Source organism: Oreochromis aureus, linkage group 7, assembly GCF_013358895.1.
Source record: "Oreochromis aureus strain Israel breed Guangdong linkage group 7, ZZ_aureus, whole genome shotgun sequence".
In the NCBI taxonomy this organism is placed as follows: Eukaryota; Metazoa; Chordata; class Actinopteri; order Cichliformes; family Cichlidae; genus Oreochromis; species Oreochromis aureus.
This window is the reverse complement of record NC_052948.1, coordinates 40,120,515-40,132,682: the sequence shown is the minus strand read 5'-3', so window position 1 is coordinate 40,132,682 and position 12,168 is coordinate 40,120,515. Positions and strand designations below refer to the sequence as shown.

The 12,168-nt window shown below is 41.5% G+C and overlaps 1 protein-coding gene across 2 annotated transcripts in view; it reads right to left on the bottom strand.

Moving 5' to 3' along the window:
* sh2d3ca (SH2 domain containing 3Ca) overlaps positions 1-12,168 on the bottom strand; it is a 54,006-nt gene that overhangs the window by 3,109 nt on the left and 38,729 nt on the right. The window contains exons 5-15 of one of the 2 annotated variants that reach the window (XM_039615655.1): positions 9,025-9,153; positions 6,278-6,427; positions 5,235-5,512; positions 5,005-5,082; positions 4,191-4,318; positions 3,705-4,077; positions 1,620-1,749; positions 1,315-1,430; positions 656-827; positions 452-563; positions 167-373 (exon numbers count right to left, since the gene is read on the bottom strand). In XM_039615655.1, the coding sequence (XP_039471589.1) occupies positions 167-373; positions 452-563; positions 656-827; positions 1,315-1,430; positions 1,620-1,749; positions 3,705-4,077; positions 4,191-4,318; positions 5,005-5,082; positions 5,235-5,512; positions 6,278-6,427; positions 9,025-9,153 (1,873 nt within the window). The remainder of the gene's footprint in view (positions 1-166; positions 374-451; positions 564-655; positions 828-1,314; positions 1,431-1,619; positions 1,750-3,704; positions 4,078-4,190; positions 4,319-5,004; positions 5,083-5,234; positions 5,513-6,277; positions 6,428-9,024; positions 9,154-12,168) is intronic. The other variant, XM_031729559.2, reaches the window with a different exon arrangement.

The window sequence follows — 12,168 nt, the reverse complement described above, 5'->3', positions numbered from 1 at the left end:
AAAATCAACTACAGCACAAACACAATGGAAAGATCCACTGTGAGTAACTGCAATTAACTTAACCCACTAGTCAAAACTTACATCCTGCAGTAAAAGCTGCAATATCATTATTTTGCAGAAACCTGAAAATAAATAAAATATTGGACTGGATATAGGTTCCTCTTACCCTGTAATTTCGTCTCTGCATTGGTTCTGTAGAGCTCCGCGTGATGTGCAATGGTGCGAGCTGCCTCTAGGTGGTACATGACTACATCTACTCCCACCTCTGCACTCTCCCAGGGTTCCAGTACATCCCCAAGAGCCATGCCACGCTCCAGTAAAGACAGGACGGGAATGATGTGAGGGAAGGTGGTGTTGGACAGAGCACTGGATTCTGAAAGCACGGGACAGTTTTGACTTTAGCGCTGTTGATGAATTTTTGTATGACACCAACCAACCACAGAAATCTCACCTTTGCCGTCGTTTATATTCTTCATGAAAGGCTTGAGTTTCTTCTCGTATAGAATAGCTCCCTCTGTATGTCTTTGGCGTAAGGTTACCCATGTCTGCTCCAGACGGGATATCTGACGTAGTGAAAGACACAAAATAAGAATGCGTTTGGCGCTAGCCTTCACGGATTTTCCACGCTAACGACGGTGGCTTCTGACTCTCTTACCTGCGGGAGCTCCAGGGCTCTCATCACAGCAGCAAAACCAAACATGTTGCCCAGGCTGCTTTTCAACTCTGCTGCTAATTGAATGGTCTTATGGAGCAGGGCCGCCCTCTCCTCCGTGCTTCCTGTACAGCCAAGCAGGTCCACAGCCATCATGATAGACATGGTGTAGAACCTGAGAAACAAAGTGACACAATTTATTTGTTTAATACTTATTTATTTCAGAGGTAAGTCAAGGTCTATTAAAGACATCCTGAATTCACATCACTCTAGTGAAGTGAGTTGGAATATTCTGAAGGAGGCTTTTAAAAGAAGAAGAAGAAGAAGTAGAAATTTATTATTTAAAGTAGTCTAAATAATTTTACAAAAACTTTAGAATGGGACTTAAAGTTGAGGAAAAGGGAGCTGTAACGCGTAGTGTGATGCTTCACATTTTGTTTTATAACAAGTCTGACTGCATTCCCATGCTGTTTCATGAAAGAAATATTTATTATGGAAGCAGAGGAACAAGAGGAGTGCAGCAGAAAATGGGAGTAATTGAAGGTGATGATTTACAGAATACGAATAAGAATGGAATCAAAAAGATAATCAATAGCTGGATTAATGAAAGGGTTACTCAGTGATGCATAAAGGAAGATGTTAGAAAAAAAAAGCATCTGCACCTCTCCAGTAGGTCAAGTCTCAGTTGGTGTCCATGTGGTAATGTCAATAACTCAAGCCCTGAGGACACTCCCATCATTCTTTGCATTTCTGGGGTTACACCTAATATTCTAGCAACCTGCCAAATAAAGGAGAAGAAAGTGTGTTCATGGTTTTATGCTTATATTCCTGTTGGGCTACATGCATGTTTATTTTGGTACATAAATCTTTGGCAGTAATATGCAGCTCAGTATGCATTTCTGTTTAACTTATAAGTTTAAGCTTGCTGCGTTAGCTGCATGTATTCATTTCTGTATTTTCTTCGTACCGTGCAGTCCACCATGGTAATATGTTTAGCTGCAGTCCTTGCATCCACCTCAGCCAGCAGCTCTTTGACTCTCTTCAGTACAGACATCTCCAGAGGCTTATTCTCAGCCGGCATAAGGCAAGACTCATACCTGCACAAGAACGATTACACCACATTAGAAAATACCAAGCCAGCACAGGAAACAGGCACTAGCGAGGATACCAGAAGAGGCCCAACCTGTTTAAAAAAGATTGAGAGGATATGACTTTAAATTAATTACGGGGCTCACGCCGGTATCTCAGTTTGTAACCTAATAGAATTTAGTGCCTTCAATAGCAAAAATGGTCCCTGAGTGACCACAAACATAGAGCATTGGGGCTGTGCAATTTCATGCTCATCATCTGCTGACATAATATTCTGATACTAATACATGTACTCATAATATTGACCATCGTCGTTAGTAATCTGTGTATAGTGTTGTAATATCAGCTGGTACATGGGATGTGATGTGTCCAAAACAATCGCAGTTTTCTCCTGCCATTTCTCCCCAGTATTGCTCACACCAATTTAGCAAATCTCCCCCTGCACCAGAATTTCACAGGGGAACACAAGGATATCCAGAGGTACTGCCAACTCGGTGCATCTTGCCATTTTCATTTTACAAGCTTCATCTGCTGTGTCCTCCTAAGGCACCGCAAGCCCAATAAAATACAGTATCTGCTGCGTCTATGACCAGAGCAAAAAGCCTGGCCTCGGGCTGTTTCCCCACAGGATTATCAGTTGCTTACTCAAGCCTGTTTTCCACTCCGTTCATTCATGGCTTTACTGCAGGGCCTGTCAAAACTTCCTCACTCACTCATATTTCCGCACTCTATAACTAAATGTCAGCTGGTATATTCAGTGTTGCCAACTTAGCGACTTTGTCGCTATATTTAGCGAGTTTTCAAACCCCCTTAGCGACTTTTTTTCTAAAAAGCGACTAGCGACAAATCTGGCGACTTTTTCTGGTGTTATTGGAGACTTATTTATGACGACTTTTTGACGTGAAAGCGCGTATCGCTTTTACTCTCAACAAGCAGCGGTGCTGCCATGGGCACCTCGCCCGTTCCAAAGAGCTCACAGGTGGAGGATAGTCCTCGCGCTGCTGCTATCAGGGCAGGAGATGTTCACACCTATGCGTCCAAACTGCAAATGAATCGCGCATGAGCGAAGCCGCTGCTCCCGCACTGACTGTAACACAGACAGTTCTTCTTTTACTCTTATGCTGTTTTGTGGATCACAAGGTTTAAAACTACTTATAAACACACACACACAAACTAACTCCACCAGAGTGCCTATTTCGGGTCACTTTTGCCGGTCCAAGCCTAGGTGAAGGAGCAATTGTGACATTAAAAAAACAATAATTGCTAAAAGAAATTTAATTTGTAGTTCTAAATAATCTCTAAATGCATTTAGGACGTTTTTTTACTCAATTTATGTCTCTTTCACGATGTTATTTCTCTCTCCAGCAACATAGGTTACAATTACATTAGCATGACCAATTATGCAAATTAGGCGATGACGTCATTTAGCAACTTCTAGCGACTTTTAGGACAGCCAATAGCGATTTTCCTTACTGAGGAGTTGGCAACACTGGGTGTATTGCCCTTTGAGCAGAATATTCTTCAACATTCCGTAACTGTATCCTGACCACACGATAGGCTGGCTATACACCCTGCTTGTTACTTGTAACACATAAGCTGGTTTTCTTTGATATCCTTTCATGTAACAGCTGCCTTCTGGCTAGGTCTAAAACATTTCAGTTGTTGATATAACTGCCAGTCCAAGTTTTAAATCTAGCCATATAACACAACATATAACAAACCGAGAAAAAATTTCAAATTTCTTGTGCCTACTCTTCGTCCTATGGCCATAATTCATTAAGAATTATGAAAAACTAAAAACAGAATCATAGTCATTACTTTTCCTCTCAAAACAAGCAATAATATAAGACAAATCATAAAAATCACAAATGCATTTTAGTATGGAGTATGTCCTCATCATATAATATACAATATGGAAACACCATGAAATACAAATCTGGAAGGCTGGCTTTATGTTTCATACCTGGATGGCTTAAACGAGGAAGATGTCTCCACTTGTGGGGCGCTGAACACCCCCTCTCCTTCCTCCCTTGCTCCCTCCACTGTCCCCTCCTCCACTCTCAATCGCTCTACGTAGCTTTTAGTCGGTGGTTTGGGGGGCCCAGAGGGACAAGGTCTGAGGTCACAGTAGCTCCCTGCTGTTTCTGAAGAATGCGATTGGTAGTTGGGATGATGGGCTGGTGAGGAGTGTGCTGAGTGAGAGGTACGTGGGGGAAATTCTGGAGGGTTGTCACTGGCTGAGGGGCTGACTTGGGGGTCGCTGGAGCGACGCATCACAGGGGAGGGAGGGACAACAGCCAGGACCCGCCCACCTGAGTGGGCTCTCTGCCTGGTGACTAAAGAGAAAGAGAGAGAGCAAAAAGGAACCTTAAAAACTCAGCTGAGTGAGTTAGGGAACACGATTATGTTTTATTTATGCACCTGAGACTGTGACTGACTGGTTACTTACTCGCACTATACGCTGGAGACAATGGGGTTTCCCCGACAGGTGACAAGGGGCAACGATACTCCTGAATCTGGTCCATGCTCATTGCACAGTTCCGCATTGCGTCTTTATGGTGGTGGATCGTCGACGGGCTGCAAACACAGCATTTTTAAAGGGATGTTAAAAATCTTTGGTTGCTAAGGTAATATAGGGAACCTCATAAAGCAGTGAAGCTCAAGTTCAGATGACAGGAGTGGTGTGGTTAAGGATGTACGTATTTATTCTTGGTGAGAGAAAAGGGAGACGTTTTAGTCGTCATGATAAATAGATGTGTTATTTCTGAGCAAAAATCTAGTTTGTGACTTAAGCAGGAGCAAAGATGTGGAGTACAGTTTTATCTCTTCTAAACTGGTGAAAAAATAAATAGTCAAATAACGTTTAAGATTCACAATCGCCATTCATATCCAATCAAAACAGTTATCAGCAGTAACGCCCACTCTCAAAGCCAGTTATTTTGTCCAATGCGCCTTGCATCCATTTCATACAAATAAGGTTAACATGTTTTTACACTGTACACTACAACGTATTTGTCTGCTCCTCCTTTGTAGATTTAATTTCAAGTTTCAAACAGCCTTTGTCGCTGAAACTTGACTGATCCAGTGCAGGACTGAATAAGACATGGTGCGCAGCTTCACTCTGAGGGCTGATTATTAGGGAGGTGCTAATGGCGTCAGTGAAGTGAGGGGTGGGGGGCTTCAGGAATGTGAAAGGTAAGTGCACTAACTCTGTGCTCAAAAACAACACCAGTGCCACAAACAAACACACACACCCACACAACCTGCAGTTGGGCACAGGTTCCGGCTCTGGTTCTGGTGTTGCCACTGGTGTCTCAACTGGACTTGGACTGTCTGAGTCACTAATTGTGTATATAACATAAAGCAACAATGACGTTACAAGACTGCAGAACATCATCAGGATTTTATTATCGTCTGTCCAGCAGGGGGTGTTTGCGGGTTGAACAGCATCTCCGCTTAAACACCGACCTGACTCCCGGCTCACTCAGCTCACCTGTGAGGTATGATCTTTTCAGTTGTCAGCCCATCGGTCATGGTGACACTCCTCCTCTTGATGTACGCTCCCCTCTGACTGGACGGTGAGTAGGCAGAGCCTTGCTTGCTGTTGGAGAGGGCGAAAGTGGCCTCTAGGTAGCGCAGTGGGAGAGTTCTGCTTACTGGACAGTAGATGTGGACGCCGCTGGACTGGGAGACCGGTTTCCGTTGACCGACGTAAAACCGCACAAGCTCTTGTACTGAGTCGAAACTATCAGCCTCCAACATGTACTGCACCTGGAGAGGAGGAAATAAGAAATTGTGTCAAGCACAAAAGCCAAATATCCCTCCTAAATTCTGTGTATACACCTTTAAAAGTACAGTGTGTAGAAGAATAAGCGAAGAATAACATCAATAAGCGGTGTAGCAATTAAAGCTTGGAAACAAAGAGTAACAGAGGCACAGCTGGTCAACGAGGCACACCTGTGCCAAATTAGCCTCCACATGTAATTATCTCAGTCATTAGAGGCAGCAAGAGAAAATAAGCCTTTCTAATGGATGGATTTGGCGTGCACATAAACACAAATAAAACTGCAAAAACACTTCATTCAGATGAATATTGCAGGTACAACACGGTTGTTTGCATGCTGGTTTGAAAGTGCTCTTAGCTGAGCTGAAAATGGGAGGAAGGCCCCAAACCAGTAAAGACAGAGGACACGTTCACAGGTCAGACAAGGGTGAAACAACACTGAAGATGGATGCACGGATTCCATTCTGATGCCATCACTGGTACTGTTCATGCTGACTCAGTGGGAAAGCTCACTGAGGCATCTAAGTGTAACAGAGCCGTTGTTAATGTTATTAGTTACGCCTGTGCTTCTCCTGCTACCATCATGAAGGGACTTCATGGAACTTGAAAGACCAGTGGTAGCTTTTTGTGGTTGTTTGATCTTCGAGGACTAAACAAAAAGACATTTAAAGTACAATCCAACAAAATAAACAGGGATTAGATGATGTTTCAAGCAGTGCTGATTATTAAGCCACCAAAAAAAGAACATGTACCTTGGTCTCATTGGATTTCACCAGGACTTTACTAATCTTGAAGTGCAGCACCTCATTATCCCACCGACAGGTCAGAACATAGTCACCCACGTTGAGCAGAGAATCGCGTACAAGGAAGTCTCCATTGCGCAAAACCAGAGTCTCTGATACCTATAAATGGAGAGAAAAAAAATACAGAAAGGATGGTTTTAAGCTTGAAAGCAAGACAAAAAAATCCAGGGATAAAAAGCTCACTGAGCTGAGCTACAGCTTGTGTGTGAACGTTTAGTTTCTGACACTCTGGTTGTTGAACAATTGAATTTAGAGGATTGTGATTATTTATAACAATGCCTTAGGACAGTTTGTGTTCCTGAAAATAAAACAACTGTCTAGCTGCCAAACTTGTCTGCCGTGCTGCTAAGGAAAGTTTGATTTCGCAATGAAGGATAAAATAATTGATTTTCTTAAGATGCATTTCAGAGTTCAGCACTATTTGTAAAAAAAAAAAAGAAAAAAAAAGAAAAGGAAAAAAAAAAAAAAGAAAGTTATTCTTAAATTTTATTGACAAAACAAGCAATCCAGAAAAGCAATGTAGCATTCGCAGTTAGTGAAACACCTCTGGGCTGTACATCTTTCTGTTACCAAACACTGCAGATGGTTTCTGTGAGAAGAAATCACAAATATTGATCTAGCAGCCACACAGCAAGGAAAAAAATATATTTCAAACTCAGCAGTTTTCCCTTTACAGCAGCCTTCAAGGAGGGAGAGAAGGCAGAATGTGCAAAGCTTTAAATTCATTCAATAAATGAAATCGAGGCACAGAATATGAAAGGCAACACAGTCCAGGGTTAGCAGTGTCAGAAGCCAGCAGGAGGCAGTATAAACACAGGTCAAAGGCTCAACAGAAGGGCACACACTGTTCTTTCTCTAACATTTTCAAACATACCAACAGTATAGACTAAAAATGACATTAACAAATATGTCTAAAGGGAAAGACATACTGATCAACAAACTAAAATACAACAAAAGGAAGATGATCAAAAAGGAGGAACGGGCTCTATGAAAGCTAATGTACAGTAACCATCCGCAGGGTGCCTGAGATCAATCCACTAGGCATTGTTTTGTAAGCAGGGGGCTGGGGTTTCCCTAAGTTTACACTGGGGTAAATCCATGAATAAATGAATATTTTATGTAAATTCAAAGAGGAAAGACTCACAGATGGTTGATTTGAATCTGTTTCTCTATGTGTGTGTTTGCGTGAAAGAGAGACAGAGGTTGATCGAGAGACAGAGGTCGTCTATGAAGTACCCTCCACATGTGCATGCAGTGCATCAGAGTCTGTGGCTGTGTGTCTCTTTGCATCTATGTCTTAGTCACCAGCTGTGAAATTCAATTGCGTACATCAGCAACACGCGCAGCTGTCTGTTTGGCAGAGATTCCCTCCTCCTCAATGCTAAAGCAATTTCTACTGAGCTGTGACAGATGATGGGATTCATTAATCAGTGTCACTCTGTGTGTAAAGCATTTAAACTGGGCTTTCAAAGCCAGAACTTTGGCCAAGTAATCGCTCAACTAACACTACTGGATGACAACCCACTTCAACCCACACACAAAAAACAAAACAAAAAAAACACTCCAATCGCTTCACTGAAATTCTGAATGAATTGGTACTATAAAATGTGAGGGAGGTGGGGGGGAATACAAACCAAGGCAGCATTAGATCATTAACTTAAAAAAAAAAAAAAAAAAAGATTCATACTACGCATCCAAGAGGCTGTGGCATGAAGCCTGAATCAAAACTTTTTCAATCATATCATAGAGGGTTTCTTGATAACTGCATTCTTAAACAGGGTAGTCAAAACAGCTTTGGTGTGATTGAAGCGAGTCAGTTTAAAAGCTGCAGCTAATCTTTGAGGCATCTTTGCTGGAATCTTTGCTCTGATTCTGCCCCTGATAAAAGCAGAAAAACAGAAGGTAAGCCAAAGTTAGAACACTAATTTGTAACACAACACTTAAAGCAGGTTCTGCAGTTGAGAGTGTTAATTATCACAAACAGTGAGACTGTGTGCAGGTACTGCATCAGAAGTTGTGGATTAAAATTTCTTTCTTTTTTTAAAACTTTTGATTGGGTGGACAAAACACACAATGGGATTGCCAAATAAAAGTTCAAATATCCACAAGTGAAATTTGCAAATTGCTCAGTTAGTACAAAACCCCAAAAGCAAAGGGTCTTCAAAGTGCAGCCAGTGATGCTGCAGTGATGGCTCTTGGTAGGATTTTATGCAGCCTGCAAGCCCAATACTGCAAGTTTTATTCATCTGCAGCTTGAGACATACTATGATGTCATACACAGCGCAAGACCAGGGGGAAATTGGTTGTTAATATAACGTTCCTAATAAAAAATACAGCCCATAACAGTGATCCGTCTGAAGGTTAAAAAAGTAATAAACCAGAATAAAGGAAAACTTGCATAACCTTCCAACATAAAACCCAACAAAAACCTCCAATAAAGACTTTTGATTTGTGCATTTTCCCCTGTGAGTTTCTCACAGAGGAAAATGCACACCTTCATAAACTGGCAATCAGTAATTTCAACTTCAAGAATAAAAATGTTCAATTTTCAATTGCATGGATTGACAATGAAAAGTAGGCATGTATGAGTCATTCTTTTAGTTACATTTATGTACCAGTATATTATCATGCATATATTCTGGACTTCCAGTGTTGCAAGTATAAAGATTCTACATTGTGCTTCATGAAGTTTATACCTCTCTGGGTATGTGTCCATGGTACCAGCCATGGCTCCTGATGTCAGCAGGGCTCAGTTTCAGCTCCTCCTCTAGTTCTTTGCGGAGTTTCTCAGGAGGAGACTCCAGCAGGTACTTCTCCTTAGAGAACTGTATGAGCAAAAACAAGAGAAGAAAACGAGACATCAGTTAGTGGTGAACTTGTAGCTTGTACAGTGTACTTACATGGAAAAAAAAGATAAGAGGAAAAGTCTATACATGTCTTATTTGGCAAAACCCCACAGAGATTAAGATTTATTTACAAAGGAGATTTGAGTTCATGAACATATATATATATTTAAATTTGAATACAAGTAACTGTATAATCCAAATAGTATGATAATGTAATATGGGCGTACGATTAAACAAAGCATCTTTTCCATAAACACGCAGACGTGCACAAAAACACACACTTGGTGTTACAGAAGGCAACACTGCAGGGAAGCATCACTGTGTGCTGCCTCCCACACAAACATGCACGCACACACACACACACACACACACACACACACACACACACACACACACACACACACACACACACACACACACACACACACACACACACACACACAGAGCAGAAACAATCCAATCGACCCTGACCTGATTACTAAGAGGAAGAAATCATCATGAACAAGCTCTTATTATTCTTATGTATTATAGAGACGTTGCTTTAGTCTGTGCAGCCTAAAGTGCAGCCACTCAGGAAGTAATTTGTGTTTTTGCAATATTACAAAAAAACCAGACATTAATACAAATGCGTTACACAAACAAATGGAACGTGATTCACATTTCAAAGTCACGTATTTCTTTACAGTAAATGACAAGTGTTTGATTATGTTAATTTTTATCCACATAACATAAAAAATTACTCCTCATTTGAAACTAAATCATGAAAATGCTACGTGCTAAAGTACTCTACTATTTGCTTAGATGAGGAAGAAAAAAAAAAGGGAAATCCCACACTGGGATGCGTGGGTAATGTGAAAACACCATAAGAAATGATGATTGTGGAAAGATTGAGGTCAGACAAGCGACCAGAGATGATTAAAACAGAGGATGCACATGCACGCATGTGTGTGCACTGCACACACAAACCCTTGCACAAATTTGCACAAAACAAGAGAAAACCACACAGGAGTAAACACAGTAAAAAGGAAATCATCTTGCCTCTGCCAATATGAAGAGAAATGAGACTAGAGACCAAAATAAACAGTAAACAGCCTTGTCACTAAGGCTAGCCTGTCGTTCCACCTAATATTTTCCCTCAGTCAGCCTCTCTTCTGTTCGGGTTCAGTGTTTTTCATCTACTTTCTCTCAATTACTCTTTTTCCCTCTTGCCCACAGTTCCTCTGTTCATTCCCCACAGTCATAAAGTTTCTGCAAGACTGTTGTCTGACTGTTGTGTGCGACAGGGAGGCAGGCAGAGACAGCAACTGATGATCTCTGTGTGAAGAGTGGGTTGACTGTGTGTGTGAGATACAAAGAGCCAAAGATTCAATCTTATCGTCTCCAGGTCACTGCAAGATGAAATTATTAACTTCCTCCAGTTCCCACTCCTCTCTCCATTTTTTTTGCCTTCCTTCTCCAATCCTCCAGGGAAGATGGAGGAATATCACCATGGAGCCTCACTCTCTCAGATTAGATCCGAGGTGTGTATGTGTTTTTCTGTTTATGTGTGTGTGAAGGGGAGAAGAGGCCAATAAAAGAGCAGAGGGGTCAAGTGTGCAGTTATTGCTTTTCCTTGTCTCCGTGGAAACCCAAGAGAGGCCTGCCACTGAACTGATGCTCAGCAATGGATGTCGTGTGTGTGTGTGTTGTGTGTTTATATATATGGGGTTATGAGGAAAATTGAAATGTCAAGAGGGCTCTGTTTATGATACAGTTCATGGAAGAGACTCACATTAGAGGGACACATTGACAGAGACCAAAGAACGGACAGACAATAAACAGCAATTAGATGAGGGACACAGACACACAAAAACATTGGTTTTATTGTATTCTAATATACCAATAACACACACACTCATCTAAATCATGACATACATGTAGTGCAGTAGAAATTCTCTTTGCCGTGTTTGGACACCTCTTTTGTTGTTAGAGCTTTTCTAGCTTTTTAAAGTCACTTTTTAAGAATTGTCGCTGCCATCAAATTCATAATGTGCTAATATTTTTCATAAACAGTCTAAATTTTTTCCACATACAGTACATCAGTCAAAAATGGTGCCAAAGGGGAAAAAACAAATAACACAAATACAAATATAAGCAGTGCTCTCTTACTTGAATTTGCTGTTGGTTTAGCAGCCTCACAAAAAGTACATGAACAGATTTCCTTTGAAGGATGTGTACATACTGAGCATGAATTCCTCAACCACACAGTCATATAGGGCAACAAAAAACCCCAAAAACTAAACAAAAAACAGACTAGTTGCATTATGAGCCAACAGGCAGACAGACAGGAGGAGAACACAAGCCACCACACAGCAGGAATAGTCAGAAACAGACAGACAAAACAAGTAGCATACATAAAGACAAGACATCAGACATTCAAAAAGGCACAGAGGCAGACAGACAGACAACAGAAACTCATTAATGTAGACAGCGAGGCAGACTTGCAGGGAGACAGGTAGCCCATTAGGGGATGAGAGAGTTTGGGCAATTTAGCAGCTGATGCAGGACTTTGCTTCCCCAGGGGGTTAGGAGAGGGAGAAGGATTGGTGTGTGTGTGTGTGTGTGTGTGTGTTTGTTTGTGTGTGAGTGCACATGCACGCACAATTCCAATGTGTGTGATTGTGCGTTCATCCATGTGTCTGTATGTATGTGTGCATAGAGTAAATGTGAGTTCTTGGGTGGTGCTTTTAATGGTTGGGGTTCTGTTCTTGAATGAGGCCGAGTTGATGAGAAAGTAACTCAGGCTTTAAAAAAAGATAAAAACATGGTTAGGATAAGGAGTGTTTCATGGAAATGGTGTATAGCTTGAACATGACTAGGGGAAGAATCAGGAAACAGGCGACAGGGGTTAGGGTTTTATGTGTGAAAATGAGGTACAGATAACAACACAGTGCAATCCATCACCTAATTTACACCAACATGCACTTGAGCCACCGCTCCTCACAGCAGGCCAAT